The sequence below is a fragment of the Mustela lutreola genome, chromosome 10 (genome assembly GCF_030435805.1).
Source record: "Mustela lutreola isolate mMusLut2 chromosome 10, mMusLut2.pri, whole genome shotgun sequence".
NCBI classification, from domain to species: Eukaryota; Metazoa; Chordata; class Mammalia; order Carnivora; family Mustelidae; genus Mustela; species Mustela lutreola.
The window spans coordinates 65,073,834-65,099,959 of record NC_081299.1 but is presented as its reverse complement, the minus strand read 5'-3'; the positions used below and the strand labels follow the sequence as shown (position 1 = coordinate 65,099,959).

Sequence of the window (26,126 nt, the reverse complement as noted above, 5' to 3'; positions counted from 1 at the left end):
ATGGGTCATCTAGTAATTGCCTTTTTAACATTTGAGGTACTTCAAATTCATGTCCTCTGAATTCTAATTTAGGTTCTGCCACTGAGTTGTTGGCATGACTAAGCAGGTCATTAAGATTTATCGGCCTTATCCTTAAATAAAAAAGTAAGTATGAATAATCTCTCGAGTTTATTTTAACCTATATGTATACTGGTCTAAGGAGTCAAACTAAAACTTGTGTCATACATATATTTTTTTAAAGATTTTATTTACTTGTCAGTACAAGCAAGGGGAGTAACAGGGAGAGGGAGAAAGAAGAGGCTCCCCACTGAGCAAGCAGCCCATCTTAGGACTCAATGCCAGCACCCTGGGATCATGACCTGAGCCGAAGGCAGACGCTTAACCAACTGTGCCACAAATATTTTTAAACTCTTTTTTCCAGAGTGAACTACTTGATGTTCAATATAGGCTATTTAATTCTGATAAAACCCATTTTGAAACAATGCTAAACCGAGGCAATCTTTAAAAGCCTTTTGAGATCTTAATGTGCTTTTGCTATTTAGTTCTCAGATTATTATATATACTTACGCTTAATTTTAAGTGCCAAAACTTACTTCAATGTTACATTTCTTTTAAGCTCATCATGATTACTATACCGTAACTCTTAAATATAGTATACCTCATGAAAGTTTTCTGCTTCTCGCTCTTTAATTTCGAGGTCAATTGCTCTCCTTCTTGCTCGTTCTTCTTCTATCTTTTTCTGTATTTCTTTTTCAGACAGTTGTCCAATCTTTTCAAACTTGCTTTTTAGATTTTTGGCTTGAATAGAGCCACTTCTTTTCAGTTTGATTAATTCTTCATATTCTCTACTCAATTCAAAGGTTTCATGTTCCTCCTCTTCCTTCAAAAAGAATTAAAAAATGTTTAGAAGATTTTATTTATTTATTTGACAGAGAAAGAGAGATCACAAGTAGGCAGAGAGGCAGACAGAGGGGGGGGAAGCAGGCTCCCTGCTGGGCAGAGAGCCTGATGCAGGGCTCAATCCCAGGACCCTGGGATCATAACCTGAGCTGAAGGCAGAGGTTTTAACCCACTGAGCCACCCAGACACCCCCTAAAAAATAAATTTTTATATACTAAATGCCAGAAAATTAGTTTGTACAATAAACCTTCCAAAATTTGTTCGTTTCTTGTTTGAAGCCAAAAATAAAGCTTAAAACAACCTGTTCCTAAAAGTAATGCTACAAATTTAAGACTTTAGATAACATCTTTTTAAAATACTTCATTATGGAATAATGGCTCAAAACTTCATTTAATATTTCATGATAACCTAAAACTAAAACATGCATATCAAGATTAGCTTTTACTAGGAACCATAGGAAAATCCATGTTTAGAGGAAGATGAAGAACTATAATTGTAAGAACAGTGGGCTAAGAGTCAGATACAAGTTCTAGTTATGACTTTGATACCATTTGGCCTTTTGCCTTGTCACTTAACCGCTGGACATAATTTTTTTTTTATCTCTATATAGAGTCAGAGTATCCTAAAATTCCTCCTATTTTTGTTTTGATGGTAATCTATTAAGTTAAATATTACTCTTAATACTCAAATTAACTGACTGAAGCCTTTCTACACTACCGTCTGGGAAAATCCCTATATTCAATACCTATCACTTCTACTCTCAGTTTTATATTCTGCTAAGACAGAAAAGGAGTCCATCAAAATTGGGTTCCAGTTCTTTAAACCATTTGATCTTAAACACTTTATATTCTGGTTTCCTTTGGAAACTCCTTTGGCTTTTCATAATTTATTACTAGTTCTTTGTATTCTTCTTAACATTAAACCCAAATCTCACTATATAAAGTAGTTAAAAAAAATGCAGTTATTCCTGGTATACTTTTCCTGGAGAAGGCCTAGAATTCCAAGTGTGGGGAGAGGGTAGCAGGGAAGGGGAAAGAAGGTGCAGAGGTGGGGTCACAGTGGATGATATGACATGAGGCTTAATTTCTTGGTTCAGCCAAAGGGGAAAAAGAAAACATTCCTTTATACTACCTTCACTTTTTTAGTCTATGTGAGTGAAAACATACAATTCCTATAATACCAGAAACCTAATAAATTTGTTATGTACCTCCTGTCACGGTTCCCAAATCATTCTGGTGAAAATTAATAATTGAACAAATATAAATCTAATTTAGAAGTTTTTCTAGACATTTTCAGCCATCCTTTATAAAATAAATGCTATTACGTTCTTTTAAGAATTTTAAAGGCTAGACCTTGGAATACTTTCCTACAGCATATTCATGATATTTTATTATTACCTATCTATAGTATTTATAGTCTCTTATTATTTATTTATTTATAGTCTCTTATTATTACCTATCTATAGTATTTACAGTCTGGGGCAAGGAAGTAAATATCCCCACAGGCCCACTGCCCCAACCCATTACATAAGAGGCACATTCTAAGAGATTGCAACCTCTGCATACGATCCCATTCAGTTCCTAGATCAGGACTTAGAGAGGTCCCCACCAAATCGCCTGTTAAACATGCTGCGCCACTGCCAGTTTGAGTCTGGGACAACCACTACTCGTTTCACCCCAAGTCACTGGGCTGTGTGCTGATCCCCGACCCTGTTATGTTGCTGCCAAGAGACCCCCCACAAATCAGAGAGGCCGAGGGTGACAGTGGAATGCTGGCCCCTTTTTCTATCTCCTCTCTTCTGCCTACACAAGTGGCCATCCAGATGGAGGGTGTCCGCTGTGGGAAGGAAGTGTTTAGACAGGGCCTAGCAGCATTAGGAGGTGGAAAAAGGTTGAGAATGCACCACAGAGAGGCAAGGAACAGCAGGCGGTTTGAGAGCGCCATGGCTCAAAGTCTAGCACATGCTCCATTGTCCAACCAGCTTTCACAACACACAAATTCAAAGATAAGGTGATTGCAATTTTAATTAAATTTTAATTTTTAAATTTTACTTTAAATTTTTAAATTAAAAATCAAGATGGCAACCCTAGAACATTAAACCATATGCACGGCCTGTCTAAGCATAAGGTCCTGGGGGGCACAAGTTGTATACCCATGAAGCTGATGCTGTATAGTCTATATATATATTTATATATATAGTCTGTACAATCTATATATATATTTATGTATTTCACTTCAATACTAGAGAAATCGTATTAAGATATTTATGAGAGTTCTATCTTCTAATTTAGTAAAATAAAACCATTCAAAGACTTGCAAACTGATGTTTCTATTAGAATCCATGGTACTCTTGTAATTTTATTTGACTAATCAGTTTTATTTCAAAGAGAATAAATATAAATGGGCATATTAAGCTCTTTAGGAAAAATTCTCCATCATAACGTAACCACATAATTGTGAAGTATATAGGAAGAAATATTTATTTAAGATACTATTGTAATATCTAAGTCACATGCAATTATATATGTTTTAACCTAGTAAAGAAGAAGCAGAGTTACAGCAAGCTAGAAAGTGCTCATAACTACGCCAAAACTTGTACCGAGTGCTTAATATGCTGTGTCTTTTTTTTTTTTTTAAGATTTTATTTATTTATTTGACACAGAGAGAGAGATGACAAGTAAGCAGAGAGTAGATAGAGAGAGCAGGGGAAGCAGGCTCCCCGCTGAGCAGAGAGCCTGATGCGGGGCTCAATCCCAGGACCCTGGGATCATGACCTGAGCCAAAGGCAGAGGCTTACCCCACTGAGCCACCCAGGCGCCCCAGTATGCTGAGTGTCCTTTATGTGAACAATAATACTTAAAAAGTTATTGTAAGATACTACTTGTAAAATACTTATATTAATAAGTATTTGGAGAATATAGGTATTTCTTAAAATCTCACCTCTCCCATTTCTTGTCTCAGTTGTTCAAATTCCTGTTTTTCCATCTCTAGCTTATGCTTCCTTTCCTCCTCTGTTCGTCGCTTTTCTTCTTCCATTTTTTGTTTTAATAATTCTTCAAAATTAATTTCCAGTTTTCCCGGTGTAAGAGATTCTTGAGAAACGGTTTTGTACATCTCTGGGAAGTCATCATCTACTACCTATTTAAAATAATTCTTTCATTACTTTTGCCAAAATTACATAAACTAAAGAGGAATTTTTTTTTTCTTTTTTTAGAAACTGTAATCACTTGAGTAGAAAGGCTTCACACCGAACTAAAAATTTGGAGACCTAAATCTCTTCAAAAGTATAAAACAATAAACAAGGGAGTAATTACTAGAAAATACAAACACTATGGTATTTTGTGGTTACAGAGGAAATGGTGACTATCTCTTTTCCTTTCCAGTGAACACAAATCCTCTAAATTTGTACTACGAGTAATTTGAATTAGATATTAAGATTTTCTGATACTGAGAACACTTTTAATTGAATTATAATTTATTTCCATTCTGCTAATTAAAATAGAGCATTTCCATTAAATCATGGTTTTGTCTGAATGAATTAGATAGCCCATCATGATTCTTTCATAATCAGGTAAAAATCACTCTTAATGATGTAATTTTTATACTAATTTATTTACTGTCTAGTTAATTAAATAATAATAGTTGATACTTACTCAGAGCCATGTAAAACACTTAAGCACTTTACATGTATTAACTTATTTAATCCTATAATCCTATGAAGTAGATATTACTAATATCCTCCATTTTATAGACAAGAAACTGAGGTACTAAAAAGTAACTTTTCCAAAGTCAACACAAATATTAAGTGGCATCAAACCTTCAAAAGTCTAATAAAATTATAAATAATGATTTAGATTATCTTTTTGTAATTTCCCAAATTACATGTCTAAGTTGTGACCTTGGGCAGGTTATCCAGCCTGTGTGAGTTTCCCTTTCTGTGATGACTTTTCACAGAGTTGTCATGAAAATCAAACACTGATAGTGTGCCTGATACCCAATGATAAGTTCCCAACAGGAGGGTTTTTTAAAAGATTTTATTTATTTATTTGTCAGAGAGAGAGCATGAGCAGGGAGGAGGGGCAGAGGCAGAGGGAGAAGAAGCAGGCTCTCCCCTGAGCAGGGAGCCCATGTGGGACTTGATCCCAGGACGCTGGGATCATGACCCAAACCGAAGGCAGTAGCTTAACCAACTGAGCCACCCAGGCCTCCCCCAATGGCAGTTTTATTATTACATTATCATTCCCTATAATAAAGGCAATCCCTAAATTGCAAATAGAAACTTCGGTTTTTAAATCGCTGACTGGAATACATTTTACCATGAAAAGCAATTGCCTAATTCTGTTTTTCTATCCCCTGAAAGTAGAAAATAAACCTCTGGCCTGAATTGTGACCCTGTGGCTAAAGAAGACACAGGGTAATAAAAGGGCAAAGAGTAATTATTTATTTGTTCCAAGTTTTATATATGACAGGTTTTACCGAAGAATAAGTTTGACTCAGAAACAATGTGTATATGATTGCCAAGATTTTTTATTAATATATGAGCTAACTGAGCTGTAATACAAAATTAAAATATGGCCCTGGATAAGAAAACAGCATAAATGAAGAGAAAAGTTTCGCTTTCCTGAAACAGAAATATCTCTAGGAAACTACAGTTTCGGTTTAATGTAGTTTTCCTTCCCTGCACTTTTTCTACTAATGAATCATGGCAGTTTCAGCCTAAAAATCTGCCCCTGGGACTTGATCTCTGATCTTCCCAGCTACTTGTCTATCTCTTCTGAACCTGCTAATTCTCCAAACATTAAGTACCGTCACAATGTTTGTGGAGTTTCTGTGCAGAAATCACTTGTGAGTCAAGGATTACCTAGTAACACACACAAGAACTAAAACAGGGGCCCCTGGCTGGCTCAGTCAGTAGAGATGCAACTCTTGATTGAGGTGGTCAGTTCAAGCGCCATGTCAGGGTAGCATTTACTGAGTAAGTAAGTAAGTTAATTATTTTTTTAAAAGATAGTTTTCATATACTTCACAAACATTTATAGGAAATTCGTTATGCTAGAATGCTTTGTGCCACATGCCTGATGAATAGTCTCAGCCTCGTGAGTGTGCACGACAGCGAGAAGCAAGAATAACAAAGCAGGAGTCCTATGTCAGGGCAGTACTAAATGCTGTAAGAATGCATACAAGAAAGTCTTTGGAACTTGTGTTCTCAGGAAAGGCTTCCCAGAGGAAACAGAAAATATGAGGAGAAGACAGCAGAGCACAGGGAAAGCAAAAAAGGACACGCTTCATTCGGCATTTATGAAGTCTAGAGCTGGATGAGAGCACAGTATTTTGAAGACATTGGGGAAAATTTCGTAGGTCTGGAACAAAGATGGCTGATTAAGGAAGAATCAAGACATGAATCAGGGGAAAAAAAAAAAACACTTGGGCAATATTATAAAGAAATTTGCTTTGGTTTTTTTGTTTTGTTTTGTTTTAAGGTTTTATTTATTTGTTTGACAGAGAGAGAGAATACAGGCAGGCAGAGAGAGAAGGGGAAGCAGGCTCCCCACTGAGCAGGGTGCCGGATGCGGGGCTTGATTCCAGGACACTGAGACTATGACCTGAGCTGAAGGCAGAGGCTTAACCCCCTGAGCCACCCACGTGCCCCAAGAAATTTGTTTAAAAATTTTTTTAGATTTAAAATTTTTAGATTTTTGCTTAAGGGAAGTGGAAAATTTTTAAGCAAAATAGTAACACATATACTTTTTTTTTTTAAGATTTTAATTATTTATTTGACAGGGAGACCGTGAGAGAGAGAACACAAGTAGGGGGAGCGGAAGAGGAAGAAGCAGGCTTCCTATCGAGCAGGGAGCCTGATGTGGGGCTTGGTCCCAGGACTCTGGGATCATGACCTGAGCCAAAGGCAGCCGCTTAACAACTGAGCCACCCAGGAGCCCCAGTAACACATTTACTTGAAAGAAAGAGAAGGAGAGAGTGGGAAAGAGAACTCTTGTCTTTACAAAGAAGAGTGGATAATAGGCAAGAAAGCAAGTTAAACAGGAGTTGGTTTGAGGCTAGAGGTAACTGACGTGGGAAGAGATAGGTAACCCAAGCAAGGGATAACAACAGTGGAAATGAGGGGAAAACTGATTTTTAGAGTAATTTAGAAGGTAGAATGAAGGGCGCCTGGGTGGCTCAGTGGGTTAAGCCGCTGCCTTCGGCTCAGTTCATGATCTCAGCGTCCTGGGATCGAGTCCCGCATCGGGCTCTCTGCTCAGCAGGGAGCCTGCTTGCCTCTCTCTCTCTCTCTCTCTCTCTCTCTCTCTGCCTGCCTCTCTGTCTACTTGTAATCTCTCTCTCTGTCAAATAAATAAATAAAATCTTTAAAAAAAAAAAAAAAAGAAGAAGGTAGAATGAATGAGAGACTTAGTGAATGACTGGATGTGAGGCATGAATGAGAAGGTGGAAGTCTTTAAGGCTCCCAACTTTCTGATTTGAGCAGCTAGGATGGGTGATGAAGCTAAATAAGCACGTGGATATCTGTGCCTGAAGCTCCCCCAGACAAAGGAAGAAAACCAGGTCATGATATCACTGAAACCAACTGAAATGTTTCAATTGGTAGAGCCTGCCATGCTTGATCTTTGGGTTGTGAGTTCAAGCCCCATGTTGGGTGTAGAGCCTACTTAAAAATGTTTCAAGAAGGAGATACAGCCTTTACTTGCTTGAAAACAGTTGTGAGATAACTGTACATTTTGCAAACATTAAAGTGGCATAGGGTGTGTAACTTTGTGACAGAATTAAGTTTGGTAGCAATCACCCAGAAGTTGATGGGTTAGCATTTCGGAGAATTAAATAATTGTGATTAAATGCCTTTGGTCATTTCATATGTACTGGAGAGGATAGAAGGTGAAATGAAAGAAGGAAAGGGAGCAAGGAGGGAGGGATCAAGGGAAGGAAGAAACATGGGAAGGGAAAGAATAGAGAGAATGGAAGGAAAGGTACAGTAGGAAACTCCCTGCTTAGCTACTTCTGGAAAACATGCCTTCCCAGAGGAAGAAGATAATACTCAATCCTCTAAGCCAGGCACAGCAACTTAACTTCATGTCGAGAAGCAAACATCTTTAACTGACTGGTGTTAATGCCATAGGAGACTTTAAAGCTTATTTGCTATCTCTACTTTGGACAGATTCCAGGAATAATATTCTCCAAAGTTTAATTATTTTTCTTAACATTCGCTATTTTTTAATCTTTTTAAATTAAAAAATTTTTAAGGTTTATTTTTTAAAATATTTTATTTATTTATTTGACAGACAGAGATCACAAGTAGGCAGAGAGGCAGGGGAGGGCGGGGAGAAGCAGGCTCCCCGCCAAGTAGAGAGCGCAATGCGGGGCTTGACCCCAGGACCGCGGGATCATGACCTGAGCTGAAGGCAGAGGAGTTAACCCACTGACCCACCCAGGCACCCCTTAAGGTTTGTTTATTTAAGAGAGAGAGAGTGAGTGTGTGTGTGTGTGTGTGTGTGTGTGTTTGTATAGGAGGAAGGAGCAGAAGGAGTCTCAAGCACTCTGTGCTGAGCGTGGAACCTGACACAGGGCTCGATTTCAAGACCTCAAGATCACAACCGGAGCTGAAACCAAGAGGTGGACACTTAACTGACTGTGCCACCCAAGCACCCAGATTTTTAAAATTTTAAAGTAATCTCTATACCCAACATGGGGCTCAAACTCACAACCCCATGAGTTGTATACTCTACTGATTGAGCCAGCCAGGCACCCCATCTTAATATACTCTTTAAAGAGCTGAATCCTAATGGCATTCTCCAGTTACATTCTATCTTACCATGCTTCTTCTTGCTTCAGCAAACGCCTTCTTTTCTTCCTCTATTCTCCTCCTGGCTTCTTCTTCTGCTTTCCTTTTTTCATCTTCTCTCCTCTGTCTTTCTATTTCTTCAAAACTGAGTTTGAGTTTACCAGGGCGGTACTCTTTTAAAATTTTTTCTGTGTCTTGGTTTTCCTCCTCTTCATTCACCTAACGAAGAAACAACTCATTACTAAGAACTGCAATTCATCAAAGGCAGGAATGAATTATCAGTGAGAAGGCACAGAATTGGCCACCACACACAAAAATATTTTCTTGCCTTTAATACATTTGATCAAAATTCCCTTCCTTTATAATGTCTTATCTGATAAAGTATTCAAATTCGGAGAAATTCCAAATAAAGATGTACTCAAGTTAAATAACAGTTCCCAAGAAAGTCAATTTATTTTTCCTTTTAAAGATTTTATTTATTTATTTGACAGACAGAGAGATCACAAGTAGGCAGAGAGGCAGGCAGAGAGAGAGGAGGAAGCAGGCTCCCTGCTGAGCAGAGAGCCCGATGCGGGGCTCAATCTCAGGACCCTGGGATCATGACCTGAGCCAAAAGCAGAGGCTTTAACCCACTGAGCCACCCAGGCACCCAAGAAAGTCAAGTTTTTAAATAGAGATATGGAGTGCTTGAAAAAATTTAATGGCTCATTTAAGAGTTCTATTAGAACTCTCTCAGAACTGGGGCAACTGAGTGGCACAGTCAGTTAGGCAGCTTCCTTCTGCTCAAGTCATGATCCCAGAGTCCTGGGATCAAGCCCCGCATCAGGCTGCCTGCTTCTCCCTCTCCCTCTGCTGTTCTCTCTTCTTGTGCTCTCTCTCAGTCAAATAAATAAGTAAAAATTCTTAAAAAAAAAAAAAAACTCAGAACAAAACATAAAATATGTGTGTGTATACTTACTATGCTTCAAGTATACCTACAGAGAGTCTCTTCTGTAGTAAAATAAAGTTCTCATTTTGTAATTTTCATGGATATTTTACTATGAACTATGGTACTTTTCTTTATACTAATCAGATAAAAGATTGCCTGGTACTATTTTTTATAAAATTCAAATTTTATGATTTTAGAGTTAAAATTATAGTTAAATATTATTTATTGAAGTTTATGATTTAATTTATATTTCTCTTTTCTCTTGACAAAATTGACCACCACTGATAGCTAAGTGTACGTGTATTATACATTATAATTACCCAAAAGTAGTAACATTTTCAAACAAATGTCTATAGAATTTAACTTTTGTAGATACAGTCCTTAGAACATTAATGAAAGCTGATGAAGAAATTCTAAACTTTTAAAAAATTATAGAGATTCCATTAAAATTTTTAAAATTTTTATAAGATTTAGAATCAGTATTTTCTTATTTCAGTTTTATTTTTTATTGATATAGTCATCAATATAATTAACTGTTAACATTTTATAGCACTTATTAGATGCTAGACATTTCTTTAACTGCTTTCTGTATTAACTCACTCAACAATTTAAGAAGTAGACAATTATTTTCACCATTTTACATATAAGGAAAGTAAGACATAGGGAGGTTGAATACCTTGTCTCTGGTTACACACTTAATAAACAGTAGACATGTGAATCCAGGCAGTGTGAATCCAGATACATGAATCCAGAAGGTATGCTCTTAGCCACTATACTCTATACTTACACACACATATATATATCGATATACCGTATATGACAAACTGCGTATTCTATAGGTAACATTTTGTTATGTTCAAAACTGGACCAAAACTAAGTGTACATTTATAACTATACTTGAAAGTATGCATGTACTGTACCCTGTCATTAAATATACTAAAGGCTGAACTAAAGATAAAGAGAAACCAGGCTCATCGAATATTTTGCATATTTATGATTTATAATATAAAAATAAAAATTTAAAAAGCATAGGGGCACGTGGGTGGCTCAGTTGTTAAGCGTCTGCCTTTTGCTCAGGTCATGATCCCAGGGTCCTGGGATCAAGCCCTGCATCGGGCTCCCTGCTCTGTGGGAAGCCTGCTTCTCCCTCACCCACTCCCCCAGCCTGTGTTCCCTCTCTCACTGTCTCTGTCAAAATCTTTAAAAGAAAAAATTTAAAGCATATTTGGTAAAATGTCCCATTAAGGGAAACTAGAAAATAATACAGATGCATTTATATAGGAAAAATGTACAGTTTCAAAATCAGAACTTTTTATACAGAAAATCTCCTTGAATATAGGAATGAATTTTATCTAAAGCCAGCTTCCTTCCCTAATAGTGTTTTATATGTCACATTTATGTAACATGTAAAAAATGTAATTTATAGGTTATATATCATTATATATAATGTCATTATATATAAATATATACTTTATGGGGTACCTGCTGGCTCAGTTGGTGGAGTGTGCAACTCTTGATCTCAGGTTTGTGGGTTCAAGCCCCACATTGAATGAATATAAAGATAATATAATAAAACTTAAAAAAATATATATTCTATAGATTTAAAAATACGTTTTATATATATATTTGTTTTACCATTTGCCGCCTTGCTTCTTCAAAAGCACGTTTCTCTTCTTCTAAACGTTGTCTTGCTTCCTCTTCAGCTTGCCTCCTTCGGTTTTCTTGTCTTTGTCTTTCCAGTTCTTCAAAAGTTAGTTTCAATTTTCCAGGAGAGAGTGATTCTCTTTTTGCCTCACTTTCTAGTTCTTCATCCTAAGAAACATTGTGAAAACACATCTATTAATCACAAAAAGAAGTGCTGGTAACTTATCTGCTTTGATTTGTTCCTAAAAAAACAAAAACATAAAAATTACCATGACCAACGAAAGACACTTCGCTTCCTTGAGAGATCGTCGTTGTTCTTCATATCTTATTCTTTTATCTTCTTCATACTTGATCCTTTCTTTTTCTTCTCGTTCTTTCTCTAGATCCTCAAAATTCTTTATCTTTCCAGAAGTTTTATGTGATTTGACAGGTACCACTGTTATAAGTAGTGAATCATCTCCTTCCTAATTTATAAAATAGATAATTAGCAAATTTCTTGCTAACCAAAGTTTCGGCTTCAGGGGACTTTACCTCCATTATTGGTGTATTTCATTACATTGCCATCAATGTTATGAAGAACAAAAATTTATATATATATATTTTTTTACCGATTTCTATTCAATAGTTCTTTCTCTGAATTCACTGTACATTGAGTTAATTTAACTGAAATCCATTGCTGATAAGGTTCAAGGAGCATCTTCTTTCCTAGAAGGTGGTGTTAATACAGCTGTTTGGATAAAACCGCATGACATCATCTGAATTTAGCTGTCCGTGCACTAGTTCCACAAAAGGTGATATACATGTGAGTGTACTCTCAATCAATTTGATGGTGGATAGATACAGTTTAAACACACACAAAAGTCTCTCCATAGGGCTTTGTTCCTCCATGTAAGTTTTAAAATACTTAACAAAAGTATTATTTAGTGAGGAAAAACAAACAGTATTTCTAAGTTATTTATAAAACACTTATAGACAATACTCATTAGCATTTGGTCCTAGTAAAATATTCTTAAATTTGTTTTTAAAATTCATTTTAATTAGTTCTATTATGTAATCTATTGTTACCTCTGAACTTTTTAAAAAATAAAGTTATAATATGTAACACATGCCTCTAAAATAAAATTCCTTCCAATTTATGTGGCTGTAGTTTTAGGCACACCATCAAATTGACTGATGTTCAACTTTCTCTGTTAGATAAAAAGGGATTAACTAAAATATCTGTGGTTGTTGAACATTCCTTCATTGTACTAGACACTGTACTTTCTACTAGTATGTGATAATCAAAACAAACTTATGAAGAACTCTGAGGAAAGAAGACAAATGAAAAAAAACCCTGCTTTTAAAAAATGTTAGCTTTCAACAATCTTGACTATTAGTAACAGTTCAAGAAATGTATAGTCTTGACAGAGTATCTCAAATTGAGGCTTGTGTCTCTAACCATGAAAGCAAAAACATACTTTTTTTTCATACTTTTAAGACACTAAGCTATTGTTTGAAAGTGCAGAAGTATGATCTTGCTTTGCAAAATACTTCTGTCCTTTTTGTTGTTGTTGCTCTAATTATAATAAAAATAAAAATGCTTTTAATTTTTTAATTAAAAGATTATTTGTGAACCAGATAATTTTAGGTGATGTTTCATTAAAGGAAATGTCCATTTACCTCTGGTGCTGATTCAGTTCCCGTATTGTTTATGTCCTCAATCTATTGAATGAGAATTTCATATCATTACATTACATTGAATTTCTGCTTTCTACTTTTAAATATACACTTGAAAAGTAATTTAGCTGTGATTTATGGTAAATTTTCAAATTTATAATTTTTGAATATTTTTATGTTTCTCCAAATTAGCCTATTATGTCCTTTTAAGTGGAGATTAAACCTTATATTAGTTTTTGTATTTTGACATAAAAATCAGTATCTAGGGAATATATTAAGAAAAAAATGAAAATAAAGCCTACCTTTGTAATTCTGCAATTTGAGTGGACCAAACTCTTATGACCTGCTGTAAGCTTACAAGTAGCAATTATAAATTAGCAATAAAACTAAGATACAGAAACATTTCTCCATTCTCTGTCTCTGCCCCAGCCAAAGTAAAACCTATCATTAGTAATCAAATAATCATGACTATATTTTGCAATATCAATATATGGAAAAAATATAACTGACACAGTAATACAGTGCAGTGCACTAGCTTTCACATGGCAAGTTTAGTAGGGACAAGAACTCGGGTAGATATAATCGTTTACTCTCTATTTTAACCACATCTAAGAGGAAAAGGCACTCATTCAATAGAAGGGGTCTCAACTTGGACATTACTCATCAGAAACACCATAAGGGCAGCTTAAGGGGCAGGCTAATGTATGTAACAAACAGAAACAAGAGAGAAGATAGATGGTTTAAATAATGCAGTGTTTGAGATCTCAGGAAAAGGAAACATAAGCAGTGGGAAAATGGGAGAAGTTAGAAAGTAAACATTCATATTGTTTATGTTTTGACATGATTTTTAACATCAGTGGAAGAATCTGGAAGTAGTTCATTCCTTAACCAGTCTAAGGGAATTCTGTTTTACCTTGGTTCATAGGAGGAACTAGACTGGCTAAGTCCCTGTTCTTCATCATTTCACTTTCCTTTTCTATATTCTCTGTCATGGGAGAATTAATACATTTTATTAAGATAACAAATTTCTTGAAAAATAAATTCTGAATAATTTAATTAACAATAAATTGGATTTTACACATTAATTTTATTATGTTGTGTTTAGAATAATTTCTTTTGCACAATTATTTATTACATATATTGCTATGTAAATGGTGAAAGTTTTAGTGAGTGCTGTGTTCTACTAAGAAAAATTTTATACTATAATAAAATAATTACAAAATTATTTCTCTTCAGTGGCCTGGTTCTGTTGGAAGAGCATGTGACTCCTGATCCTCAGTGTCACAGGTTCAAGCCCCACACTGGATGTAGAGATTTTTCTTTTTAAAGATTTTATTTATTTGAGAGAGAGAGAGAAAGAGAGAGAGAGGGAACACAAACAGGTGGAGTGGGAGAGAGAGAAGCAGGTTTTCCACCAAGCAGGGAGTTGATCCCAGGACCCCAAGATCATGACCTGAGCCAAAGGCAGATGCCCAGGCGGCCTCTAGAGATTACTTTAAATAAATAAATAAACTTAAGAAAAAAAAAGTATTTACCTTCTAAAGAATGCTAACAATTCCTTGACAAATCACATTTGTCTCTCAATAAAAAGTTCTAGGAGAAATGGTGAGAAGCCAAACTTTGAGAGTATAGGAAAGAAATTCTAAACGTCTTAACTCCAAATTTCTTTTTTACTTGCTGCTAAAACATACTCTGATTTTTATTAGCTTATGGTAAGATAATAAATTATATCTGGAGTGGCTTTTATTTTGTTGTTGTATGCTGGCTTCATTGCTCATTTTAAGCCACTGTTAAAACTTTAACAAAGACATGGGACGCCTGGGTGGCTCAGTTGGTTAAGCGGCTGCCTTCGGCTCAGGTCATGATCCCAGTGTCCTGGGATCCAGTCCCACATCGGGCTCCTTGCTCGGCAGGGAGCCTGCTTCTCCCTCTGCCTCTGCCTGCCATTCTGTCTGCCTGTGCTCGCTCGCTCTCTCTCCCTCCATCACTGACAAATAAATAAATAAATAATCTTAAAAAAAAAAAAAAACTTTAACAAAGACAGAATTTTATTTCCATTGGGTTTCAATAAACAAAGGAAAAGGTGAATTTGTCTGAGTGGCCATGTTGTCAGTATATTCACAGAGAACTGAGACATTCAGTTCTGTTATATTGTTGGCTCTCAGAAGCTACCATCCAAGAAATGCTTTGCAACTTTTTTTTTTTAATAAGATTTTATTTATTTATTTAACATAGAGAGAGATAGACCACAAACAGGCAGAGAGACAGGCAGAAAGAGGCAGAAGTTGGGGGAAGCAGGCTCCCTGCTAAGCAGAGAGCCCTACACAGGCCTCGATCCCAGGACCCTGAGATCATGAACTGAGCCAAAGGTAGAGGCTTTGGGAACCCACTGAGCCACCCAGGTGCCCCTCAACTATTTCTTTTGATTATGAAAAGGAAACTCCTTTTACTCCTTCCCAGAGCAACTTCCTTTTGACCCCTTTGTTTCCAACATCCCAGTCTTCTACCAATAAATTCTCATTTTATAAGTTGACAGATGTTAACCTTGCCCATTGGAGTATCCTCAAAGATAGCCAGATTATACTAAATTAAGATTCTCCCCCAAATTTTATAGGTCTTGATTCTAACATTTAGTATATGAAGTCTACCCATTTTTAATTCATCATAAGATCCTAGAATCTCATAGTTATCTTCCTAACTCAGGAATCCCTTCTCAAGCATTCTTGGATATGGACTTGTACAAGTGGGTTTTTCAAATTAACATGAAAACTTTTTTTTCTTAGTAAACTCCATCCCCAATGTGGGGCTCGAACTGATGATCCCAAGATCAAGTCATATGCTCCACCAACTGAGCCACCCAGCTGCCCCAACATTGAGATTTTTCTTGATTGCCTATGTCATACTTCTTAAATTCAAAGATAGATTCAATTTTATTAGACGTGAGCAGAAAAAAAATTTAATTGGACTTTCCATATTTGTAAGATAAAATTACTATTAATAGTTTATTTTGGTCTACACATTCTCAAATAATGTAATAAGCCAAAATTTTCATTAAGCAGGACTCTAAGGCACCCTGCCAGGTAGTTTCTGGAGTTACTAAAGAAGTGGCTTTTTTCCCCCCACAATACTCTGTCTCCCTCTCTCTCTTAGTATCCCATGTCTTCATCATATTCAAACTCACTTCTTCAACACAGGCATAGTTTTTCCTTGAGAAACCACTGCCTATATAGTCAGTTCTTGGGGTTGTAGTGGGTCTTAAAGTCTCATGAGTCTAGTTAGTGCTTTCTGAACAAGTATATAAAACTTAAAATAAGTAGACCAACCACCTGTACATACCCACTATTTGTTGTCAAATACCTTATATTTTAATTATAAATTTTATTACCTTATTTTATAATTTACATTATAAATGTAATTATATATGCTAATATAGTTTATATTTATAATATAAAATCTATAATATTTATTATATTTGTATTTCCGGGTGAAATTTCATTACAAAATTAATTCTCATCTTTGTGACTGGAAATGGGAGAGATAAAGTACATGCCCATCCTGGGACGCCTGGGGGCTCAATGGTTAAGCATCTGTCTTTGGCTCCAGTCACGATCTCCAGGTCCTGGGATCAAGGCCCACGGGGGAGCTTCCAGCTCAGCAGGGATTCTGCTTCTCCCTCTCCCTCTGCCTCTGCCTCTGCCTCTCCCCCTGCTTGTGCTCTCTTTGTCTCTCTCTCTCTCTCAAATGAATAAATAAAATCTTTAAAAATAAATTAAAATAAAAAATAAAGTACATGCCATCCTTTCTTTAGATAAAGAGGTACAAAGCGATAAAATACAGGTAATTCTAACTCTTTTCTATAACTCATCTGGTATATGTCATTTTAAAAAATTTATTTGTCAAACAGAGAGAGCACAAGCAAGGGGAGCTGCAGGCAGAGGGAGAAGCAGGCTCTCTGTTGAGCAGAGAGCCTGATGTGGGACTCGATCCCAGGACCTTGGGATCATGACCTGAGCCCAAGGCAGACGCTTAACTGACTGAGCCACCCAGGCATCCTTAGTATATGTCATTATATGCCACTATACAAGTGGCTATTCATGGCACAGAAAGTTTTTTTTTTTTAAAGATTTTATTTATTTATTTGATAGGCAGAGATCACAAGTAGGCAGAGAGGCAGGCAGAGAGAGAGAGGGAGGAAGCAGGCTCCCGAGTAGAAAGCCCGATGTGGGGCTCGATCCCAGGACCCTCGGACCATGACCTGAGATGAAGGCAGAGGCTTTAACCCACTGAGTCATCCAGGTGCCCCCAGAAAGTTTGTTTTGTTTTGTTTTGTTTTCAAATTTTGGGTAAACTTCTTTGACATGTAAGTGTGGCATACACTTTGCCTTCTTTGTCATTTTTCTTTTTAGAAAGATAAGAAATTTTAAGGAGCATAGCAAATAGATTGAAGGTACTTGCAGAGTAGGCAAAAAAGAGCCAGATACAAAAAAAAAAAAAGAGCCAAGTATAGTTTTGCAATAAAAATGGTTTTATACTGTGAAGACTATGTTAATTTGTTAATAATGAGAGATGGAGGAAAAGCTAAAATGGTTTCATGATATTTTATCTACATGTACTATTATTTAGGTGAAATGTTATATATAGCCTACTTACTGTCTACCATGCACTGTTCTAAGTGCTCTGCACTAACTCATTATAATCTTTTTATTTTAAGATTTATTTATTTATTTATTTATTTGAGAGAGACAGAGAGCAAGCAGGTGTGCATGAGCAGTGTGAGGACACAGAGAAAGAAAGAGGGGAAGCAGACTCCCTGCTGAGTGGGGAGCCTGATGCGGGGCTCAATCTTAGGACCGCGAGATCATGACCTGAGCTGAAACCAAGAGTCAGATACTTAACAGAGGCCCTCATATAATCTTATCAACAACTCTAGGCAATAAGTACCATTTCATTAACCTCAATACACTGATTGTCTCTTTTGATCTTACAAACTAGGTGAAGTGCATAAACAGTATCACTGTCATCCTTTCAAGTCTGTGACTACAGATAATTTATAATATAAAACAAGAATCAATGCATGAATGAAATTTTGTGAATTGATCGATTCTTTACTTAATAAAATAAAATTAAGACTATTAGACTTCAAGTTTATATGTCATTATAATCATTAATCATTTTGAGAGAATAGATTTTCTGAAAATTAGATCAGATTCTTGACTTTTCTTTTATTAAAAGATTTTATTTATTTGACAGAGAGAGAGAGCACAAGGAGGGGGAGCAGCAGGCAGAAGGAGAGGAAAGAGCGGACTCCCCACGGAGCAGGGACCCGGATGGGGAGCTTGATCCCAGGACCCTGGTATCATGACCAGGCTGGAGGTAGATGCTTAACCCACTGAGCCACCCACGTGCCCTCAGATTCTTGAGTATTTTAAAAATACTTACCAACCTCTTCGTTCTTATGCTGTAAGCTAAAAAATATGGGAATCAAAATTCATTAAAAGGACTAATTAAGATCATAGTAGTAATTTTTTTCTCCCCTCTAATTTGTTCCTTGTGGCTATGAGCATCATTGATGGCTATCCGAAGGAAATAGCTGCCACACATTTCTGCCCTTTTCTACCACCATCCCCAACTTAAAAAAAAAAAAAAAAAAAGCTGGAACGCCTGAGTAGCTGCTCAGTTAAGTGTCTGCCTTCTGTTCAGGTCATGATCCCAGGCTACTGGGATCAAGTCCTGTGTTGGGCTCCTTCCTCAGCCCGGAGACCTACTTCCCCCTCTGCCCAGCAGCTCCCCCTGCTTGTGTGCTCTGTCTCTGACGAATAAATAAAATCTAAAAAAAAAAAAAAAAAAACAAAAAAACTCTAAAAGCAAAAAAAGTTAATAAGCTAGTTAATAGCCTAACAGTGGCTCAGTCGTTGGGCGTCTGCCTTCAGCTCAGGTCATAATCCCAGGGTCCTGGGACCAAGCCCTGCATCAGTCTCCCTGCTCCATGGGAAGCCTGCTTCTCCCTCTCCACTCACTCTGCTTATATTCCCTCCCTTGCTCTCTCTCTCTCTGTGAAATAAGTAAATAAATAAAATCTTTTAAAAAAATCTAATAATACCATTATTAAATATGATTTGTCTCAAATTCTTGAGTAGGAAGATATCCTAATTAAGCTTCATGTGTAATAACCAACAAGTATTTATTGATTACTATTGAAAGACCATTGTCTTTCAATAGTATTGAAATATTGAAATAATATTTCAATTATTGTGGATAGTTTATGTGAAACTGCCTTACATCTTTGTGAAACCCTCTAACATGTCAGGAAAAACAAGAAATGTGGACCATGTAAGGAATATGGACTGAATGACAAGATGGTACACAACAAAAGTTATCTCAGCATTCAACCTTAAAATTAAGTACATTCTGCCCTTATCCTTCTTGGCATTTGATAATAAATATTTGTACTTAAGATCTTGTTTTCAAGTTAGCGGCTACTTAATAAGCTAACGTTATATTAAAATATTTTAATTAGGAAATGTATGTGTTAGTTTTACTCTGTACAATTAGTTTCTGAAGCACATACCAATTCAATATTTAGTGAATACCTGCTCAGCCCTTTTTGCTAATTCACGTTGTATCTTCCTCTTCTCTAACATATCCTGCTCAATTCTGCGTCTTCGTTCCTCCTCCATCCTCTTTCTCTGTTCCTCTTGTCTTTGTTTCTCCATTTCAGCAAATCTACCTTTAACAGTTCCTAAGAACATATGAAACACGTTCGATATTTTGCTACGTTTCCCTTTTTGCAATTTCATTTACAATTTACCTTTCAAGTTTCTTACCTGTTAGCTTTGGGACATAAGCCTTTTCTACTTTCGAAGATGCCTCTTCCTCATCATCAGATGCAAGCATTTCTTTAATCTAAATGGTTAAATAAATTAATATGAACGTGTCCAAAATTTAGACTAAATTATATTATATTCAGAGTTCAAAATTAACTTATACAGAAAATTATTTTAATTATAGTTAATATAAAATATGGTTAATGTGAATAATAAAGTCTAAATTAAAAAGATGAAAATTAATTTTGCACAAGAATAAAATAAAATAAAATAACCTCCTGCTTTCTCCTGTTCCATTCTCTCTCTCTAATATATTGTTCTTTTCTTCTTTGTTTTTCATCTCTAGATCTCCTTTGATTTCTTTCTTCCCTGGCTCTCTGCATGGCTTCAAACTTATCCTTTACATCACCCTTGCCAAGTTTTGGCACATAGGTTTTTGGGACAGGTTTAGATGAAGAAAGCAGAATCTTCGTTAGAAGAAAATAAAGAGAAAAAGGTTAAAAAAAATAACACAGGAAGAAATCAGATAAAGATAGATCAGAACAAGCAACATAAGAAATACTTATTAGAACAAAATAGAAACAAGTTTGAAACATTTGTACGATCATAATCTGATTACTTGCTAAAGTCTAAGTATGAAACATGAAATTAAGAAAATATGAGTAAAACCTTTATTAATATAAAGAAGTACCATTTTGTAGGTGTATTCCCCTGAAGCTGAAGGCTAGTGAAATAGAAAAATTGAATACTGGGTTGTAATTTAAAACAATATACTCTATTTTCCTACACCATAATTAAAGATTCAGATTTGTCATCTCTCCCTTAAAAGATACCAGGACTAATTTCAATAAATTAGGTGAAGGTAAAACAAAGCAAAAGTTCAGGCTTTCAGATTTAAAGTCTAATTCATATATCAACACTCTTGCTTGTTTCCCTAAAAAATATGAATCAAACTGAAGGCAGTCCTTTATTTCCATGTGTGGCTGAGGTGTACTAGGGTCTTTACATATAAGCAGTGATTTTGAGGTTGGTACTGCTGCTGTATAGCCCATCTAAAATATCTGTAAACCAACATTAAAAATGTGTAAAAACGTATCACTCCAAGCAGGTTGAACTCTAAGGTGGCAAAAGAGCTTCCCAGAAAAGGAGGAATCGAGTAAAAGACTGCAGCAAATATTTCCCTCCACTCTAAAACCAGGAAAGCCGCTTGTTTTAATCATTTTGAAAATTAAGCTGATTGCTAAAAAGTTTCAGTAAATAAAACGTCAGTGCCTCAGAACACCAAACCCTTTTCTCCTAGTGATAATGGAAAATTACTTATTAATCTGTGGCATACCCAGCCCTTATTTTATTATTGTCTTGTGCTGTCATTGGCCATGTAAGGTGTTTTTTTTTTTTTTTTTTTAAATTCATAATGCTGGGGGTGTCAGCAAATGAACTCTTCTTACTACAACTCCCAGTAAGTACAGCCAAGAACTAGAAAAAAAGTGAAGAGTTTTACTGCAGCTGCTGGAAAAAGTAGCTGAGAAGGAGCCTCACTTGAGAGTGAATTATTGCTTTCTCCCAAAGATAAACATCAAATCTGGCTTTTTAATACTAAAAAAAAAAAATAACTTCTAAGACTTATCAAAGTATTAAAATTCTATTCAAGGTGCTAGCCATCACATCTACTTCACAGTCATCCACAAATTTAATAATTATGCTGCCAAGATTTGGACCCAAATGAAAACACTGGGCCCAGGAACAGCCTATGAACTTTAGCTTTTACATTTTCTGTCCTGACACTATATCATTATGAACTATGACCTTCCCACCAACCATATCTATGTTTCTGGAGCTCTGTAGTCAATCCTATGTTTCCTCTTTGGAGACTTACCTCAGCCTTTTGGGAAATATCATTCATGTTTGCTGAATGCGGTCTCAGGGGGTTTTTGGAGTTCTATATGTTTTTGCACCTGAAAAAATATATTAGTATTGAGTAACAATTTTTAATGACTTAATTCCTAATATGTTATGTATATTTGTAAATAGAAACAGCATGTTAATTGCTCCTCAAAAAACACTGACACAATCCAGGCAAGTAATAAACTGGATAACCTTCAGCTTCCTTTCCCAAGATTCAGAGTATAGAAGGGAGAAGGCACATTAGGTATTAAGAGATCCTTATAGGAGCATCTGGGTGGCTCAGCTGTAGTGTCCAACTCTTCATTTCAGCTCACGTCATGATCTCAGGGTCATGAGGTCAAGTCCTGTGACAGGCTCCATGCGCAACACGGAGTCTACTTGAGTTGCTCCCTCTCTATCCCTCCCCCTCGCTCGCTCGCTCTCACTCTCTCAAATAAATAAATCTTAAAAAAAAAAAGATCCTTGTAAATTCAGAAGAGCTTGTTGAATGTATCAAGTGTACTTGCAAAGAATTTGTATTCTGAAGTTACTGGGTATATTATTCTATAAATATCAACTAGGTCAAGGTAGTTGATTGTGTTATTTAGATCTTCTGTGTCTTTACTAATTGTTTTTGTGTGTGTGGCCTAGCTCTTCTAACAGTCTTCAACTATGTGAAATTGGCTATTTCTTCCTTTAATTCCGTCTATTTCTTTTCATGTAATTTCAAGCTCTTTTAAGTGGATATGCATTATAGTATCTTCTTTTTGAATTGACTCCTTCATCAATATAAAATTTTCTTTTGATCTGTCTTGAACTTATTGGATATTAAAATAGCTGCACCAACTTTAAGTTTAACCTGAATGATGTATATACTTTTCTAGTTATTTACTTCATATTGGTCCAGATAATTGGACCTTGGTTTTTTGAAAAATCAATTCTTTTTTTTTTTTTAAGATTTTTATTTATTTATTTGACAGACAAATATCACTAGTCAAAGAGGCAAGCAGAGAGAGAATGAGGGGAAGCAGGCTCTCTGCTGAGCAGAGAGCCCGATGCAGGGCTCAATCCCAGGATCCTGAGATCATGACCTGAGCCGAAGGCAGAGGCTTTAACCCACTAAGCCACCCAGGTGCCCCGAAAAATCAATTCTGATAATATCTTTTAATTGCAGCATTTAGTCCATTAACATTTAATGTTATTATTTACATCAGTGGGCTTTAGTCTACCATTTAACTATTTGCTTCTTGCTTGCTTTTTTTTTCCTTCTTCTATTACTGTTTCCCTGCCTACTTCTGAATTGAATAATTTTTAGAATTTTATCCATTGGCTTAAAAAATTTTAAAGGCTGTACTAACTGACATACAATAAACTACTTTTAAAAAGCGCACATTTGATAAGCTGACATATGAATGTACCTGTGACAACATCACCATAAAAGAATATATATTTACCCACAAAATTTTTCTCAGACCCCTTAACTCCCTCCATTTCTTGCTTTTCCCACTCCCATCCCAGGCAGGTATGCTTTTGGTCATTGCAGCTGAAATTTTCTATAAGTGGAATCAGATAGTATGTACTCTTTGGTCAGGCTTCTTTTTTTTTTTTAATTTTTTTAATTTTTATTTATTTATCAGAGAGAGAGAGGGGAAGAGAGCGAGCACAGGCAGACAGAGTGGCAGGCAGAGGCAGAGGGAGAAGCAGGCTCCCTGCTGAGCAAGGAGCCCGATGTGGGACTCCATCCCAGGACGCTGGGATCATGACCTGAGCTGAAGGCAGCTGCTTTACCAACTGAGCCACCCAGGTGTCCCTTTTGTCAGGCTTCTTTACCCAACATAATTATTTCTGAGATTCATCCATGTTGTTATATATATCAAAGGTTCATTCCTTTTTAGTGCTGAATATTATTCCATTGTATGAATATACCACAATCTGTTGATGGATATTTGGGTTGTTTATAGTTACTATTATACATAAAGCTGCTATGAATATTCATGTACAAGTCTTTGTGTGAACATACGCTTTTTTATTTCTCAAGTAAAGTATAATGGCCAAGACTTATGGTAGATGTATGTTTAATTTCTTTGTTTTTAAAGATTTTATTTATTTGACAGAGAGAGAGACACACGGCGAAGAGAGGGAACACAAGCATGGGGAGTGTGATAGGGAGACGGAGGCTTCTCGCTGATCAGGGAGCCCGATGCAGGGCTCTATCCCAGGACCCCGAGATCATGTCCTGAGTCAAAATCAAGACTGGGATGCTTAACCGAGTGAGCCACCCCGGTGTCTGATTAGTGAACATTATAATGAATCTTGAAAAAGTTAATGTAATTCTGACTTTGTTCTTTTTTAAACTTGTTTTTGAGTCCTTTGAATTCACATATAAATTTTAGAATCAGGTAATCAATTTCTATAAAAATGCCTGCTGAGATTTTGATTGGGACAGCACTGAATCTGTAATGACATCTTGAGTCTTCTAAGCCATGAATTCTCCATTTTAACTCTATTTATCTATACAAATCTCCATTTATTTATATATTCTATAATTTTTTTCTCAGAAATGTTTTGTAGTTTCCAGTATGCAGGTCTTCCACATATTCTGTAAGATTATCCATAAATAATTCCATATTTTTGATGCTATTATAAATGGTGTTATTTTTTTAGATTTCAATTGATAATTATTTGTTGCTAGTATATAGAAATATAATTTTTTAAAGATTTATTTATTTGAGAGAGAGTGAGCAAGCACGAGTTGGGGGCTGGGCGAAGAAGCAGAGGAAGAGGTAGAAGCAGACTCCCCGCTGAGCCCGATGCTGGACTCGGTCCCAGGACCCTGGGATCATAACCTGAGCTGAAGGCAGATGCTCAACTGACTGAGCCACCCAGGTGCCCCGAGAAATATATTTTTAAATTCTGATCTTATATCCTGCTGCCTGGCTAAACTAACTTACTGGTTCCACCAGAGTTTTTTTGGAGATTCCACTAGATTTTCTAAATAGATGATTATATCATCTATGAATGCATTTCTACTTTTTCCCTTCCCATCTGGATGTCTCTTACTTCTTTTTTTGGCCTGACTATACTGGCTATAGGACAGTCGATGCAAAGTCAAATAGAAGTGAGGGGAGCAGACATCTTTGCCTTATTCCTGATCTTGGGAGAAACATGATTAGTCTTTCACCATTAACTATGATCTTAGCTACAGATTTTTATTAGATGCCCTGTATGAAATTAAATTCCTTTCTATTCCTATTGTGCAAGAGTAATTTCAGGAATGGATGTTGGATTTAATCTAATGCTTTTCCTGTATCTATTGAGTTAATCAGATGGTTTTTATTTTTATTATAGATTAATTTATTTTTCAAACGTTAAATCTACTTTATTTGGTCATGATGCATTATCTTTTTAACAGACTGATAAATTCAACTTGATGAAATTTTGTTAAGTTTTGTATTGATGTTTATGGGAGATACTGGTCTGTAGTTTTCTTTTTTGGTAACATCTGCTTTTGTTAACAAAGTAATACTGCTCTCATAGACTGAGTTGGGAAGTATTTCTTCTTTAATTTTCTGTAAGACTTTCCTCATGTACAATTGATATCATTTTTTCCTTAAATATTTCCAAGAACATTCCAGTGAAGCCATCTGGGGCTGAAGTTTTCTCTCTGGAAGAAGACAATATGATGGAGGTGGATGGGACAGAATTCCATAAAACTATCAACAAAGTCTTAACTTTTACTGTTCAGTGAGCCTGTGGGTGGTTATTACATTATTAATAATACTTTCTAATAAAAGCAGGCCACATGTGACTGTGTGTCATTACCAAGGTTTGTGAGTAATCTGTGTGCCTGAGATAAAAATAACAAATAGCTCTAGTCCTGAGCTCTTACCTGAGTCACTCTATCACATCTAGAGTTAACTAGTAGAGATTTCTTCTTGTATAACTAATAAAACTTACCCTTCATTCTCCTAGCTTCTCAAACCTTAGAATGATTTCTGGCTCATTCTTCTTTTAGAGCTCCTAAATTATGATAAATTGTCAAAGATTTGTGAATGGTTCTTTCAAATTTGTTCAAATATATTACTTCACTATTTTCATTGCCTCCATAAATAATACGGGTGAGCCTTTAACACCTCACAGTTTGATCACAATTTGATAATCACACCTAAATCCAAATTTCGATTCTGTGCTTCCCAGTTAGGAGTAGATAACATATGTGAAAAATTCTAGAACAATACCTAACATTAGTAGGTACCCACAGTTTTGATCAATTTCATTACTCATGGTCTCCCTCACTACCTTTTTTACTGTCTTCAGTTAAAAATCTACATTCCCCTGCCGGTGAGCACATATTAATATATTATTTGCATAATCTAAAAGAGTAATACCAAAGGACAAGAGGAAATTTTGAGCAATCTCACATAGGATTATAGGGATTGATAAATTTAGCTGGATAAACTGGCCAGAGGGAAATTTAGGGAACATTTTTTGTATGTGT

The 26,126-nt window shown here is 35.9% G+C and overlaps 1 protein-coding gene across 7 annotated transcripts in view; it reads right to left on the bottom strand.

Moving 5' to 3' along the window:
* NEXN (nexilin F-actin binding protein) overlaps positions 1-26,126 on the bottom strand; it is a 53,082-nt gene that overhangs the window by 6,919 nt on the left and 20,037 nt on the right. For 3 of the 7 annotated variants that reach the window (XM_059137617.1, XM_059137618.1, XM_059137616.1), the window contains 10 exons: positions 21,621-21,699; positions 20,020-20,211; positions 19,745-19,823; positions 19,511-19,659; positions 12,924-12,965; positions 11,534-11,728; positions 11,256-11,432; positions 8,723-8,911; positions 3,841-4,038; positions 659-880 (listed from right to left, as the gene is read on the bottom strand). In XM_059137617.1, the coding sequence (XP_058993600.1) occupies positions 659-880; positions 3,841-4,038; positions 8,723-8,911; positions 11,256-11,432; positions 11,534-11,728; positions 12,924-12,965; positions 19,511-19,659; positions 19,745-19,823; positions 20,020-20,211; positions 21,621-21,647 (1,470 nt within the window). In that variant the 5' untranslated portion in view covers positions 21,648-21,699. The remainder of the gene's footprint in view (positions 1-658; positions 881-3,840; positions 4,039-8,722; positions 8,912-11,255; positions 11,433-11,533; positions 11,729-12,923; positions 12,966-19,510; positions 19,660-19,744; positions 19,824-20,019; positions 20,212-21,620; positions 21,700-26,126) is intronic. The other 4 variants (XM_059137622.1, XM_059137623.1, XM_059137620.1 and 1 more) reach the window with 2 other exon arrangements.